General features: G+C 40.2%; 1 protein-coding gene across 2 annotated transcripts in view; it reads right to left on the bottom strand.

Moving 5' to 3' along the window:
• The window catches only part of stxbp3 (syntaxin binding protein 3), a 22308-nt gene extending 10776 nt beyond the window's left edge, over positions 1-11532 (bottom strand). Inside the window, exons 1-17 of one of the 2 annotated variants that reach the window (XM_061779958.1) lie at positions 11420-11532; positions 9892-9941; positions 9671-9752; positions 8598-8674; positions 8432-8504; positions 8232-8332; positions 7263-7408; positions 6901-6994; positions 6543-6667; positions 6316-6414; positions 6142-6199; positions 5510-5575; positions 5057-5137; positions 4780-4915; positions 3960-4066; positions 3691-3789; positions 2356-2441 (exon numbers count right to left, since the gene is read on the bottom strand). In XM_061779958.1, coding sequence (XP_061635942.1) covers positions 2356-2441; positions 3691-3789; positions 3960-4066; positions 4780-4915; positions 5057-5137; positions 5510-5575; positions 6142-6199; positions 6316-6414; positions 6543-6667; positions 6901-6994; positions 7263-7408; positions 8232-8332; positions 8432-8504; positions 8598-8674; positions 9671-9752; positions 9892-9941; positions 11420-11465 — 1526 coding nt within the window. In that variant the 5' untranslated portion in view covers positions 11466-11532. Of the gene's footprint in view, positions 1-2355; positions 2442-3690; positions 3790-3959; positions 4067-4779; positions 4916-5056; positions 5138-5509; positions 5576-6141; positions 6200-6315; positions 6415-6542; positions 6668-6900; positions 6995-7262; positions 7409-8231; positions 8333-8431; positions 8505-8597; positions 8675-9670; positions 9753-9891; positions 9942-11419 lie in introns of those variants that run through there. The other variant, XM_061779959.1, reaches the window with a different exon arrangement.
• Positions 11533-14457: the final 2925 nt, after the last annotated feature.

The following is a 14457-nucleotide window of genomic DNA, read 5'->3' as shown; positions in this document are numbered from 1 at the left end:
GTGGGTTCAGAACAACTCCGTGACTGTTCTTGAATGGCCGAGCCAGAGGCCTGACATAAACCCAATTGAGCATCTCTGGAGAAACCTGAAAATGGCTGTCCACCAACGTTCACCATCCAACCTGACAGAACTGGAGAGGATCCCCAAATCCAGGTATGTTGCATCATTTCCCAAAAAGACTCATGGTTGTATTAGCTAAAATGAGTGCTTCTACCAAATACTGAGCAAAGGGTCTGAATACTTATGGCTGTGTGATATTTCAGTTTTTCTTTCCTAATAAATCTGCAAAGATTTCAACAATTCAATGTTTTTTCTGTCAATATGGGGTGCTGTGTGTACATTAATGAGGAAAAAAAATACAATGATTTTAGCAAATGGCTGCAATATAAAAAAAGTGAAAAGATTAAGGGGGTCTGAATACTTTCCGTAACCACTGTATATACAGTAAACGAACAAGTAATTTAAATAGACACATTGCCGCATCTTGTGATTGGATCAGTTATGGTTTTTTTAAAGTCGGTGATCGGCCCCAAAAATCCTGATCGTGTAAAGCCTATTCTCAACATTTCTCTACAGAAATTCAAACACTAATATGATTGGCCATGCGGAATTAAATTATAGACTTATTTTTATAAAGATGCTCAGTTAGTCCCTAATTAGCATCATTTGACAAAAAAAAAGTCACCATTTTGATATATATATGTATTTCTAAAGGAAAATAATGAAGTTAAGCTATTCAAATGTTGACATAATATATGAACCCATAATGTACTTTTAAAAATATACAAAATTTTGAAAATGTCAGCATTGGTTGCCATCGTAACAGGAGTTTTGTAATAGAATTATGTGATTTCACTTGTAACGCTATTTTCTCAGGAACTTAAATGAGAATTGCATCCATTGTTAATAGAAGAGGCAAACAAACATTACTGAGGTACAGAAACTAAATCAATCACTCCGATAAATTTAGGGAATAAGTGTTTTATTTTGATTTAACTCGCCCCAGGACGTAGGAGCAAAGTGAATGTAGCCTACAAGTATGTGCCACATACACACACACACAAAAACACGCGCGCGCTTGCAAAAGCACTCGTTTCTACTTTCATCTGCAGCCCGAAAACTCAACGATGCTTGACTTTTTGGATATTAACAGTTACTATGAGTTTAAGGGAATATACTAAACCAGCATGGCATGTCATCTACTAACCCAGAAAAGCAACATTTCACTATATTTTTGGCGCTCTTGTGAGGATTTCCACAGCGACAATTTATCGTTTCGTATTGTTTGCTATTCGGTGAACCCCTTCTTTTCAGGCAAAAATATCCACTATTAAGCTCATAGGGGCCGAAATTTCTGCCGAATGTTCTCCAAGCTGACCCCATAAAAATTGATGTTTCAGTGTCACTACTTGCCTTAAAAAACTCTATTTAAATAGCACAAATTTAACATTACTCGTCAGAAGAGCAATGTGAGCAGTTGAATAGGTCATGTACTTTAGTCATCAATTATTTTTATGAAGGATTTTAGAGACGGCGGCACGGTGACCGACTGGTTAGAGCATCTGCCTCACAGTTCTGAGGACCCGGGTTCAATCAATCCGGCCTTTTCTCCGGGCGCTCCGGTTTCCTCCCACATTCCATAAACATGCATGAATTGGAGACTCTAAATTGCCCGTAGGTGTGATTGTGAGTGCGAATGGTTGTTTGTTTGTATGTGCCCTGCGATTGGCTGGCAACCAGTTCAGGGTGTACCCCGCCTCCTGCCCGATGATAGCTGGGATAGGCTCCAGCGCGCCTGCGACCCTATTGAGGAGAAGCGGCTCAGAAAATGGATGGATGGATGGATGGATTTTAGAGACGTTTGAAGTTCTCATTCCATGTTTTTTGGGGGGGAAAATTCCACCAAGTTGACAGCCACTTGTCACATTGCTACTCAATGTGCAGGTGTGAGTCACCAACTCAGGGTTTAAACTATTAATCTAAATATCAAAAAATATTTGAGAAGCGCCCAAAGGTGTAGTTTATTACTTTGAAATGCGTTTAAGCACGTGGGCTCGGAGGTATCAAACTACTTAAAAAATGGTTATTATATTGTCAATCTATATTGCAGATTTGCACTTATTGCGGGTGGGTCTGTAATGTATCCCTGCAATAAATGGGGGTTCATGAATTATATTCTGTTAAAAACAGTCATTCGTTCATATGCGCTGCGGAGCCCAATGTAATGGCTAAAAAACAACCACTAAAGGGAAACAATGTGCTGTCATGGTCTTTGGTCAGTGGAAGAAAACCTCTATGAAAAACACAGAATCTGGATTCCCAAACGCCACATTTTGTTTCTCTCATCAAACCCACCTGACAGCTCCGGAACCATTCCAAGCAGTTGGACACTCAGACTGGTGTGGCCATTCCCTAGTCTCCAGTTTGTTCTCCACAGCATCCTAGAAAAAAAAAGTTCTCATTTAGTTTCATATCTGCAAAAGCTCAACGATGGGACACTTGATGTTACAAATAATAGCGTCAACAGCATTACAATTTGAAACAAATATAGTTCAGACGTGCTTGCTGTGTTTGCTAATCAGAAAAGAAAAAGATGTGCAATGCAAGTAAAACTGCACACATGACAATGCAAGTGTTACTTGTGTGCTGAAGTGAGGGAAAGGTGAAGAAAAGCCACATACAGTCATAGCTGGTAATTATTGGGAAGTCAAATTCCAACTTCATCTGAGGATTGTTTTATTTTTCATTATTATCTTATTTAGGAGATCCCAAACATTTGCAACACTGGAATATAGCTTGACAAACTGCCCAATATAATATAAATGCAAAAGTTGAGGCAAATTGATGTGATATTTGTGGGAGACATGCTCCAAAAGTGAAAATGGTACAGAAAAAAAAGCAGTTTACTTTAAGCTTGTACATGGTTCATTTAATAATAAAAAAAAAAAAACAGAAAATAGACAAATAAATATTTGTTATTATGCAAATTTAGTACGGCTTCTTCCTTTCTAGATTACATAACATTTATTTTGTGAGAGCTACTTTGAATTTCAGTTTTAATAAAAGACGACTGAAAAATAGCTACTCAAGCCAATCTTTAGAAACTGGTTTTAATCAAGCTTCAAAATCCAACAATGAGTCTCAAAGCCACAAGCTCCCACAAGAATGGAAACAAGTCAATGAAAGCACAAGTTTTCCAATACAGCTCTTACTGCAAAAAAGAAGTGGGTGAGCAGGACACCCAACTTGGGTTTTAACACTTTATACCTCATTATGAAAAACATGACCATACCAAAAAAGCATTTGAGGATCAGCACGCTGATGCTAATGGTGATTTTTCTTTCAAATTGGTGTAAATGATCATGTATACCTTACGATGTTATTATGCAGCTACATCTAGGCTAAACACTACCTGATAAAAGCACAACAGAGCACATATCATAGCCTATCAGATGACCTGAATCAGATAACATCCATGAAAGGTGATTTTGTTGACAACACGGTGCTTCATGTCTTACGTTCTATAATCTACTATGTGCCTTTGCCACTTCAATTCATAGAAACAGTATTTAAATGCATCCACATTGTTCTCAATTTAAATGTATTCACTCAAGTGGCACAATTTGACAGGATATTTGTTCAAGCATAGCACCAACACAAATCCAGCTAAATACAGGATAGCGTACTGACCTCCATTATATCTTTTATGCCAGGAGTCCACCTAGAAAGATTGTATGTCTCTTCACGAGAACGGTCACGTCTGGCAGGTTTGCGGGAGAAAAAACCTGGCTGAAAGAAAAAGTAGGAGAGAACAGATTTGAAAATAACAACTGAATTACATTCCAAATCACGTGTTAATTTTGACCATTATCCTAATGATGGATTGAAGCATTGAAGCATTCTGTTCAGCAATTATGTCTTGTAAACATTAAATCAAGCAATTTCGATTCTCCACATACAGATGTGATGATTGGGACTCCAATCTCTTTCCAGTTTAGGATAACTTCACTTTCATCTTCAATCTTCACATGTTGGATGAGTTTGTTCAAATTCTCATCTGTTGTTCCTGGTGACACACATGAAAAACAACCTATAGTTTCAACCTTAGCTGATATTCCGTTTAGTCACCTAAATCTTCAACTGATGCAAAATAAAATAAAATACAAAGTAACCAGCTTTATCTCACAATACAAAAATAAGAACAAAATGCGGATTATTTGAACCAGAGAGCTGTGGGGTTGAGGTAAGAGGGAGTCATGGAGAATCAAAACCTAGACAGAAACCAGCCACCAGAGGGCAATTAACAACAGCAGGCTTGACTTTTGGTGAGCGCTCTCAGTCTGTTGCCGCTGCTGTTCTTTTGGCCAAAGTCCTTTAAGAACTATTGGAATTCTCTTGCGTGAAGTTTCTTTTGCCATATATTAATTTAGCTTGCTTTCCTTCTCCCTGGCCTGGCCCCTTCCTTCAATTTTTCCTTCAATGGTCAACTGTCCTAAGCTATCTGGGCGTCTCTTCCAGTGTCTGTACAGTGTCTTTCTCTTCTTCCACTGGGCAAGCAGACCATCTTTCTCTGTTACTCCTATCCTTTGGCGAACTCAAGCATTGGTCTTCTTGTCCTTCCAACTGACCTGCAGCATTCTGGGTCATACCCATATCTCAAAGGCCTCGAGCACTGTCATGTCACTCTGTTTTAAAGTCCACTATTCAGGGTAGGTAATATTCCAGACTAAAGATTTTAACAGGTGATTCTTTAGGTTCAGGCTGATCACTATAATGTACCATTTACGCTGAAGATGTAAAGCAGCATAGCTCTGATCTTATCATAGGTGCTGTATGGGTACAGCAGCACTGGCAAAAGAGTCCTCATGGGATCCTTCACTTTCACCCCATCCACGTCTGAGCCCATTGCAAGGTCCTACACAGTGACAGTAGAAAAACAACAACCACAATATTACAATACCATACATTTCACATGTACAAGCTACTCAGAAGTCTCCCATCTTAATTCAAGCAAAGTAATCCAAACATTTCACCAAAACAGCAAGCTCAGACAGACCTGCTCAGCTTTGCAGAGTTTCTCTACATTGTTGGAAAAATGTTTCATGCAATCTTCTGCCAACTGCAGGTGAACGGATTTCTAGTGTTTAGAGAAAGAGGCCCATATCAATGAACATGATGAAAATTTAACCCTTTTTTGAAGATTGAAGAGCCAGAAGTAGAAACAATATGAAACATTACATAAACATTGTATACAACAATCAAAATACACAATGGAAGCTATTTAAGATCAACTAGAAGAAAACTGTACATGTTCCCAGAATCAAAACTGCGAGTGTTGTTTATCCATGCTTTCCAAACTAACACTAAATTCTGTCAACCTTGCTCCATTACAAGAAAAGAGGCAGCACACACACTTATTGCAGTCATTAGAGTGTAGTAGCTTACAGTCAAGTGGGGAATGCCTGTCAAGTCACCGAGATGTGCAAAAACCAGAGCCAGTCACACATACCTGTGTCAGTTGTTTACGGAATGAAGGCATCTTTTTCATCATTTGGGCCAAATTGCTGATGGTGATCTGAAATAAATACATAAATAAAAAAATAAATAATGTATGTAATGTACAATGTTTTCTGTGGTATAAACTTTATGATAGAAAAAAGCTACAACGAAAGTACAGTCCTCTGGACACACCATTGGCTATTCACTTTGACAATCTGATGGAATCAAGTACAAAGCATTTATCAAAGTCTAATATTACAAAGATAAGGACTGCAGAATGCTATAAGACCACAACATATACAATTGGACAGCAAGTGGATGAAAGTCTCTACTTAGTGGGGAATTCAACATGGAAATGGAATTAAAAAGCAAGTACAAATACTTAATAAAATGACAACTTGTGTCCTGTACAACCCCATCCCTTAATTTAACAATGTTTATTTGGTTAAACTTTGTTGGGACATGCACTGTATTATACCAGTTGGTGTTGTTACAATTTTGTCTCTCTCATCTGGCTACACAAAGTACGGTAATCAAAATAGTCCATATACTTGTCAGAGGACGTAGTGCACTTTTATATCACTGCAAATTACAACCACAACGACAACAGGGAAGTGAAAACACACGTAAGCGCAACTGTACCTTCCCATCTGGTTGTTTCTTGTTTGCAGATATTTCCTTTACCATCTTCGGGATTTGCCTGGTTTAGGAATGTATTTAAGTAACGTTTAGTAAAGAGTGAGTAGGGCAACAATAGGAGGCATCTATATGTCACCAAACCACCATTTTCCCTCCACACTTATTTCTCAGACTTACTCAGACACCTCAGCAATGTGCTTGTGCCTCAGCTTAACCCAGAGCATGTCATCCTCATTTAGCTGGGCCTGCTTCTCTGAGCCATCTTTAGACTTGTACCTGTCAACAACAAGACCCAGTTTGTGTCATTAAGATTATGAGACATCTGTATGTACTTTTGTATTCAAATAAATAAATAAATAAAAACACAAATATTGCTGTGGTGTAACAAAAAAATGGTATATTACTTGTATGTGGAATTCTGGATATCAATGAGGTCATAGGCCATGGCCTGGTAGGTAAGCTCATGCAGGATAGGGCTGAAAGGGTCAAAGCCTCTTTCGACTATCAGCAGCTGGGCCTGAGTCTTGTCCTGGTGGGAAGGGGAAACAATAAAAATGAATGTTGCAAAAACAACGGCAGTTACTGTGAGTTCATGTCAAGGAATTATGTTGTGTTTTTACAATCTGATCAAGATTTTATACAATTGTAAATTAGGTGACGCAAAGCAACTGCGATAGCATGGTGCATTACGAGAATGTACTGTATTTTCAAACAAAGGCTTTGTTTTCTCTGTCAACATTCTCAGTGAAGTAGATGTCTGACCTTTTTCTTATTGCTGTCATCCATCTCATAGTGTCTGGACAGCTTGTTGTCCACCAACTCTGCCAGGGTTTTAGCATACTCCATGTTGGTGTCTCTAGTGGGGAAAATATGTTATCATGCGTTATGACTGCTGAGATTAATACACTAATAATATACAGAGGTACTGTATATCGTTAATGTTGCAGCCGATAAACAGCTTAAGCATCAGTTAACTAAAGAATAACATTTAATGAACATCCTACTTCTCTGTAAAGGTTAGGTATCTAATTATGTGGTTTCAGAACAAGCTTTTCCCCTCTAAACTGAGTTTCTGCTTGAGGATTAGGTGTGTAATCTGATAAAATACATATCCCCTGGCATACTTTTTGTATCGGACTCCTGGGTACTCATCCAACGTGGCGCAGAGCGTGACAAGCTGGTCTGCGAGCATCTCCAGTGTCTTTTTTCTGTCCTGACTGTAGGGGCTGTAGATGCTCTGAAAGGCTCCCGGATTATCACACGTGAACACCTGAAATGCATTCACATGTTTAGATTTCTTTCTTCTTTTATTTAGAACTACTACTACTAATCTCCTTTGAGGGTTACACTGGATCTGGGGGATAAGATCTCAAAAATATACACACCACTGTTAAAAAATTTACATTTTAAATAATAATAATCTTAAACAGAACTGTCAACCTGCCAAGTCCAGCTGGTCCATATAAAAATAAATAAATCGAACATAAAAATAAACAATACAATTTTATATTTATTAGATTACACACAACTAAAAGTAATAGTGAAAAAGATCTATTGTAATATTTATTTGGCCACCCAATGTTATATTGTTTCAATAAGCTAAGGCATTTATTTCCATCCAAGGTTAGATTCAGTTGCAGCTGCATGGCCTTGCAGAATGGTGGATCTCTATGCCTTTGTGCTGGAAGTTTTGCTGCGCCACAGGGGAGTTTGAAATACTCCCTATGCTTATTTTTATTTTTTATTAATTGTGCTGATGTTTATTGAAAATGCAGCCGGACAGAAAATTGTTTTAGGGGACAGACAGCGGGACAGAGTGGACAAGGGGACTAGGGGTGAAAACCACAGCAAAACAATAGTGAGACAGTGTAGATATTTGAACAAAAGTAACATTACAACAGTTATTTGTAGATTGGGGCGTGGGGCATCCGGTGAGGACATGCAATAACTAACCAAGAGAACCAGATTTTTTATATATATATATATATATATATATATATATATATATAAAATTATTGGCAGCATAGTAAACAACATGCAAATCTGGACATCAAAAAGAAAACCGACATACAAGCTCTTAAAAGAAAACATACCTGTGCTTCATGAGGCATGAAGGACATATTTATTTCTTTGCATACCCGAATGTACTTTGCACAGTACAGCTTCATATTGTTGAAGAGGTCATCATCGCAGTCTGAGGGAGAAATCACTTTTATTGGCATGCAAACTCTCCCCAAAAAGTCAAAAAATATTCAGATCATGGCAAATCAATAGCCATTAGCGAGTTACTTACAGTCAGTGAAATAAACATATGCTGCTTTGTACTTGGGTTTAGGCTTGAAGTCTGCAATAAAGGCATCCACAGACTGTAAAATGATAGATGTCGTCAGAATTAGGGTAAAAATGCAATACAGTGTAATTATAATAGGTTTGGAGATCAAGGAGCAGTAATCGTATACCTGAGCTGTTGGTGTCATAAAGTAGATGGCCTTCATTTCTAGAACGGGTTCTCTAATTTTGTACAGATCCTCTACAACTAAAGAAAAAAGATGGTGAGTTTATCTGATGATGGCACCTACACAGTATATAAAATTACATGGATTTAGTGCATCAATGTTAATTTCTCTTATATACACTCAAGTGCAGAAATATTTGAAGAGCGTTTTTACATAATGAGATGGCCAACCCCAATTCCAATGAAGTTGGGACGATGTGTTAAACATAAATAAAAACAGAAAACAATGATCAGATCAATTCATGTGGCCTGTGCATGGGCAGTGACTGCACAGTGAGCAGCTGGAAGCAAAAGGTTGTGCGCGTGCTGGAGTTTTTATTTCGTTGTGCATTGCTGTGTGCGTCAATGACAAAGTGAGTTGGGACACACGTGTAACTTGTTTGCAAAAGACATTAGTAATTTTACCAGAATGCATTATGAGAATGTTTTACGTGATGTTAATTAATACCAAGTTAGCTACTCTCGCTACCAGAAGTAGTGCAAGTTATCGTTCAGAATAAGAGTACTATACAGGAAGTGTTAGGTTAACTGTGTAAATTTCGCTAACTTCACGTTCTTTATCATTTGATTATTGTTATTATTTATCCTACGGTTGGTTATCCAATATGTATTTGGTTATTCTTTGTCTCTCACAAAGCCTCTAGCATTTGGTTGGATGTGAACAGAGATGAAACACTATACAGATCATAACTTGTTAAATCTGTCAGCAGTCACATCATCAACAATGACTAGTTAGCCTGTTCCATTCGATACCTCTTAAATGAAAGATCAGCACACACACACTTTTGAGGCCCTAATAATTGAGGTATTATTCACTGTGGGTGTGTGATTGCCTGTAGTTCCTAAATGGTCAATGCCATACTTTCACAAAGCCTCCTAAATGAAAGTTACAAGTCTACATTTGAATCACATCTTAATTGTTGTTTTTCAAATCAATAGTGGTGCATAAAGGCTGAATCGGTCCTACAACTTTCCAAATACCTGTACTGCTACCTGGAGATACCTGTGATAACTTACTTGTTATTTTCTCTGACATCAGATCAGACATTTTGCAGCATGATGACAGGAGCTTGGTGGTGAACTGGTCCAGAATCAATATCTGCAGAGAAGATTAACAGGTTTATGAAATCGTACTAAGACTATATATTAAAAAATGATCAACTAAATCTGGGTTTTAAGTCAACAATTGAGTGGAAATCTAAAAGAAATCCAACCCAAAAAAATGAAAGGTTGTTTACCTTCCATACTTCCGATTTTCTGCAGTCTTCGATAATTGTTTCTTTGATTCCTATAAAACGATAAGTATGTCAGAAATAAAGGCAGGAGATAGTTGTTTTCAAGACAACAGTGCATTATTTTGGCGCTAATACAAAATACTAACTCTTCCTACAGTCAGAGAAACGTGATTATAGCTAAGAAAGTTTAATCATGTTAGTAACAGTAAAAACTGATTTCTTCATGCCTACATCATTGAACATAGCGTGATAGTACGATAATTAATGTGTACAAGAGCTCCATCTGAAATCTATGACTTTGATTCTAATTTATCGTGGTGCAGAAATACAGCGCATTAGAGCTGTATATGAGTACGTTACTAAATTCAGAAATACGGGCGTCATTCTCCTTCAATTTCACCGGGCCGGAAATTGGGTCCAGGAATTTAGCAGAGGTCCACCAAAATTGTGTTTTCTCATTGTTTCGCGCACAGTAATACTTTACTACCTCGTTTTTAATTTTTTAATTCGGTTGAGATTTTCTGTGGTTCTGACAAAGATTAAAATGTTCCTTGATTTCAAGATTAAAAATCATACATTCATAGGATTCGGTGATGATAAAAAACTACACGGTGGTGAGTCAGTATTATTATTTGTGATTTCTGTGACGTTTGAATTAATTTTGACAATTTGCTTGATCATCAAAATAAGATGCTCAGATGGCTCATGCGGACACCGCCGCCCTGTTTAAACGTCTGGTTTCCATCTCAACAAATGAGAAACATCAGGGTATTTTTCTACCAATGGAATCAAGGTTTCAGGCACACATTTCCTAATGATTTACACTGATTTCTGGGCAAATTTTCAACATAAAGATCCTTAATCTTTATCCGATTCTTACAAACGAGGGCTCATTTTATTCGTGTCAAACTCCTCTATCCAATTATATCGTCGATTTTGATATAAAAGTATTTTGAACATTTTAGTAACATGGCTACTGTATACGTACATAGTGACGTTGTACATCCACGCAAACTCCTACTAATCATAGGGGGAACTTCTGATAGATACATATCTCGCGAGTGTCTCATGTTTTTTTTAAAAATTAAATATAAAGAAGAATCTCTTACATTAATTCACAGTACCTTGGTGGTATAGGACATTTAAAAAGGTCTCGGCATACTCACTGACATTAGCATTTCAGAGTCATTTCAGAACTCTCTTTACCGGTAGTCGATGACATAAGGCGTGGCTTCATTCTGAGGATCATTGCCCCAATTTTGGACTGACAGTTATTCTGGCCAAAAACGACTACGTGAGAGGTTATCTGCTCAATTATAGCACATGTCACAGTTGCGTCTCGTTGTTTCGCTGTTTACATGCCCGACTTTTCACATCGCCGTGAAACTTGACGCAAACTGTCTCTGTCATTCACCGATGCAAAGGCAAAAGGAAGCAACTGGTACTTTGCTGAAATTTCTGCCATACAAATACACTCCTTTGTATTTAGTTTGAAAGGACAACGAAGGATTGACTAATGTATCGAACTTACTTTTCCAAACTATTCTTTTCAGTCCGTTCTCTGGACCAGTTGCCATCTTGACTTTTTTCCCGTCCGCGCCTCTTCCTGTCTGTGTGTGAGTGGCGCATAAAACCAAACATTACGACTTCCGGTAACACTTCCGCTTGCAACTATTCTGCAAGAGAAAAAATTGTGGGCAAGGATTTAGCATGTAGAAATATATAATTCAGTTTAGTTGTCTTTCATGCATGTCCATTTTTATTATTTCAATCTGTGAGCATTTAAAAAAAAATGTTTAACATTTATAATCTAGGTATGGCAAATGCATTTGCATTTTGGTCAGTGTCTGTTGTTTTTAAACATGCCTAAGCGATGTAAAGCGATCTTGAACACTCTGAAAACTAGAGAAATGTAATTTATTATTATTATTATTATTATTATTATTATTATCATCCATTCATCCATCCATCCATTTTCTTCCGCTTATCCAAGGTCGGGTCACAGGGGCAGTAGCTTTAGCAGGGAAGCCCAGACTTCCCTCTCCCCAGCCACTTTATCCAGCTCTTCCGGGGGGATCCCAGATGCGTTCCCAGGCCAGCCGGGATACGTAGTCTCTCCAGCGTGTCCAGGGTTGTCCCCGGGACATGCCAGGAACACCTCACCAGGGAGGCGTCCAGGAGGCATCCTAATCAGATGCCCTAGCCACCTCATCTAGCTCGTCTCAATGTGGAGGAGCATTGGCTCGACTCTGCGCCCCTCCTGGATGACCGAGCTTCTCATCCTATCTCTAAGGGAGATTTCGGACACCCTGTGGAGGAAGCTCATTTTGGGCGCTTGTATCCGAGATCTTGTTCTTTCAGTCACGACCCACAGCTCATGACCATAGATGAGGATAGGAACATAGATCGACGGGTAAATTGAGAGCTTCGCCTTTCGGCTTAGCTCCTTCTTCACCACAACGGACCGATACAAAGTCTGCGACACTGCAGACGCTACACCGATCCACCTGTCGATCTCCCGTTCCATTCTTCCCTCACTCGGGAACAAGAACTTGAACTTGAACTTGAACTCCTCCACTTGGAGGAGGATCTCATCCCAAACCTGGAGAGGGCACGCCACCATTTTCTGACTAAGGACCATGGTTTCAGATTTGGAGGTGCTGATTCTCATCCCAGCCGCTTCACACTCGGCTGCAAACCGCTCCAGTGAGAGTTTGAGATCACAGCTTGATGAAGCGAACAGAACCACATCATCTGCAAAAAGCAGAGATGCAATTCTGAGGCCACCAAAGTGGACCCCCTCTACAGAATCGGTGACAAAGGGCAGCCTTGGCGAAGTCCAACCCTCACCGGAAACGAGTACAACTTACTGCCAGCAATACGGACCAAATGGACCGAATTCCCCGTATCAGGGCGTTCGGTACCCCATACTCCGGAAGCACCCCCTACAGGATTCTCCGAGGGACATGGTCGAACACCTTCTCCAAGTCCACAAAACACATGTAGACTGGTTGGGCGAACTCCCATGCACTCTAGAGGACCATGCCGAGGGTGAAGAGCTGGTCCACTGTTCCATGCCTGGGAGGAAAACCACACTGCTCCTCCTGAATCTGAGATTCGACTTCCCGATGGACCCTCCTCTCCAGCACCCCTGAATAGAACTTATCAGGGAGGCTGAGGAGTGTGATCCCCCTGTAGTTGGACCACACCCTGCGGTCCCCCTTCTTAAAAAGGGGGACCACCACCCCAGTCTGCCAATCCAGAGGCACTGTCCCTAATGTCCATGTGATGTTGCAGAGGCGTGTCAACTAGCACAGCCCCACAACATCCAGAGCCTTTAGGAACTCTGAGCGAATCTCATCAACCCCTGGGGCCTTGCCACAGAGGAGGTTTTTAACCACCTCAGTGACCTCAACCCCAGAGATTGGAGAGCCCGACTCAGAGAGACCCCAGACTCTGCCTCCTCATTAGTGAGGCATGTCGGTGGAATTGAGGTCTTCGAAGTATTCTCCCCACCGACTCAGAACGTCCTGAGTCGAGGTCAGCAGTGCCCCATCCCCACTATACACAGTGTTGATGGCGCACTGATTCCCCCTCCTGAGATGCCTGATGGCGGACCGGAATTTCCTCAAAGCCGTCCGGAAATCGTTCTCCATGCCCTCACCGAACTCCTCCCACGCCCAGGTTTTTGGCACATCGACCAGCATACCGCTTGGCCAACCGGTACCCATCAGCTGCCTCTGGACTCCCACAAGCCAAAAAGGCCCGATAGGACTCCTTCTTCAACTTGAAGGCATCCTTCACCGCTGGTGTCCACCACCGGTTTTGGGGATTTCCACTACGACAGGCACCGACCACCTTACGGCCACAGCTCTGATCGGCCGCCTCGGCAATGGAGGCGAGTAATATGGTCCACTCGGACTCAATGTCCCCCGCCTCCCCCAAGACGTGGGTGAAGTTCTGTCGGAGGTTTGAGTTGAAACTCCTTCTGACAGGGGATTCTGACAGATGTTCCCAGCAGACCCTCACAATACGTTTGGGCCTGCCAGGTCGGATCAGCATCTTCCCATACCATCGGAGCCAACTCACCACCAGATGGTGATCAGTTGACATCCCTCAATTAAATACACAAATTAAAGAAAGCTTTGATGTTCCTTTAACCATCACAGAATTACATAACGCATTAAAAAATATGCAACCAGGACAGGGGCCTGGCCCGGACGGAATCCCTGTTGAATTCATTAAACATTTTTGGCCAATACTAGCACCTCTATTTTTCAGAACAATCAATGAGATAAGCGATAAAGGTAGAATTAGTAGCCACATGAACACAGCTTCAATTAACTTATTACTAAAGCCAGGTAAAGACCCCACTCTCCCGGCGAATTATCGGCCCTTATCACTGATTAATGCAGATATCAAGATTATCTCGAAAGCCCTCGCAGCGAGTCTTGAAAAGGTACTTCCGTCGATAATCCACTATGACCAGACAGTCTTCATTAAAGGTAGAAGTTCCACAAATAATGTCAGATTTAATAAGCATGTCACAGCGTGAAAATCTAAACGCAA

The sequence above is a fragment of the Phyllopteryx taeniolatus genome, chromosome 7, assembly GCF_024500385.1.
Source record: "Phyllopteryx taeniolatus isolate TA_2022b chromosome 7, UOR_Ptae_1.2, whole genome shotgun sequence".
In the NCBI taxonomy this organism is placed as follows: domain Eukaryota; kingdom Metazoa; phylum Chordata; class Actinopteri; order Syngnathiformes; family Syngnathidae; genus Phyllopteryx; species Phyllopteryx taeniolatus.
The sequence above is the reverse complement of the archived record's forward strand: the minus strand, read 5'-3'. Positions and strand labels throughout refer to the sequence as shown.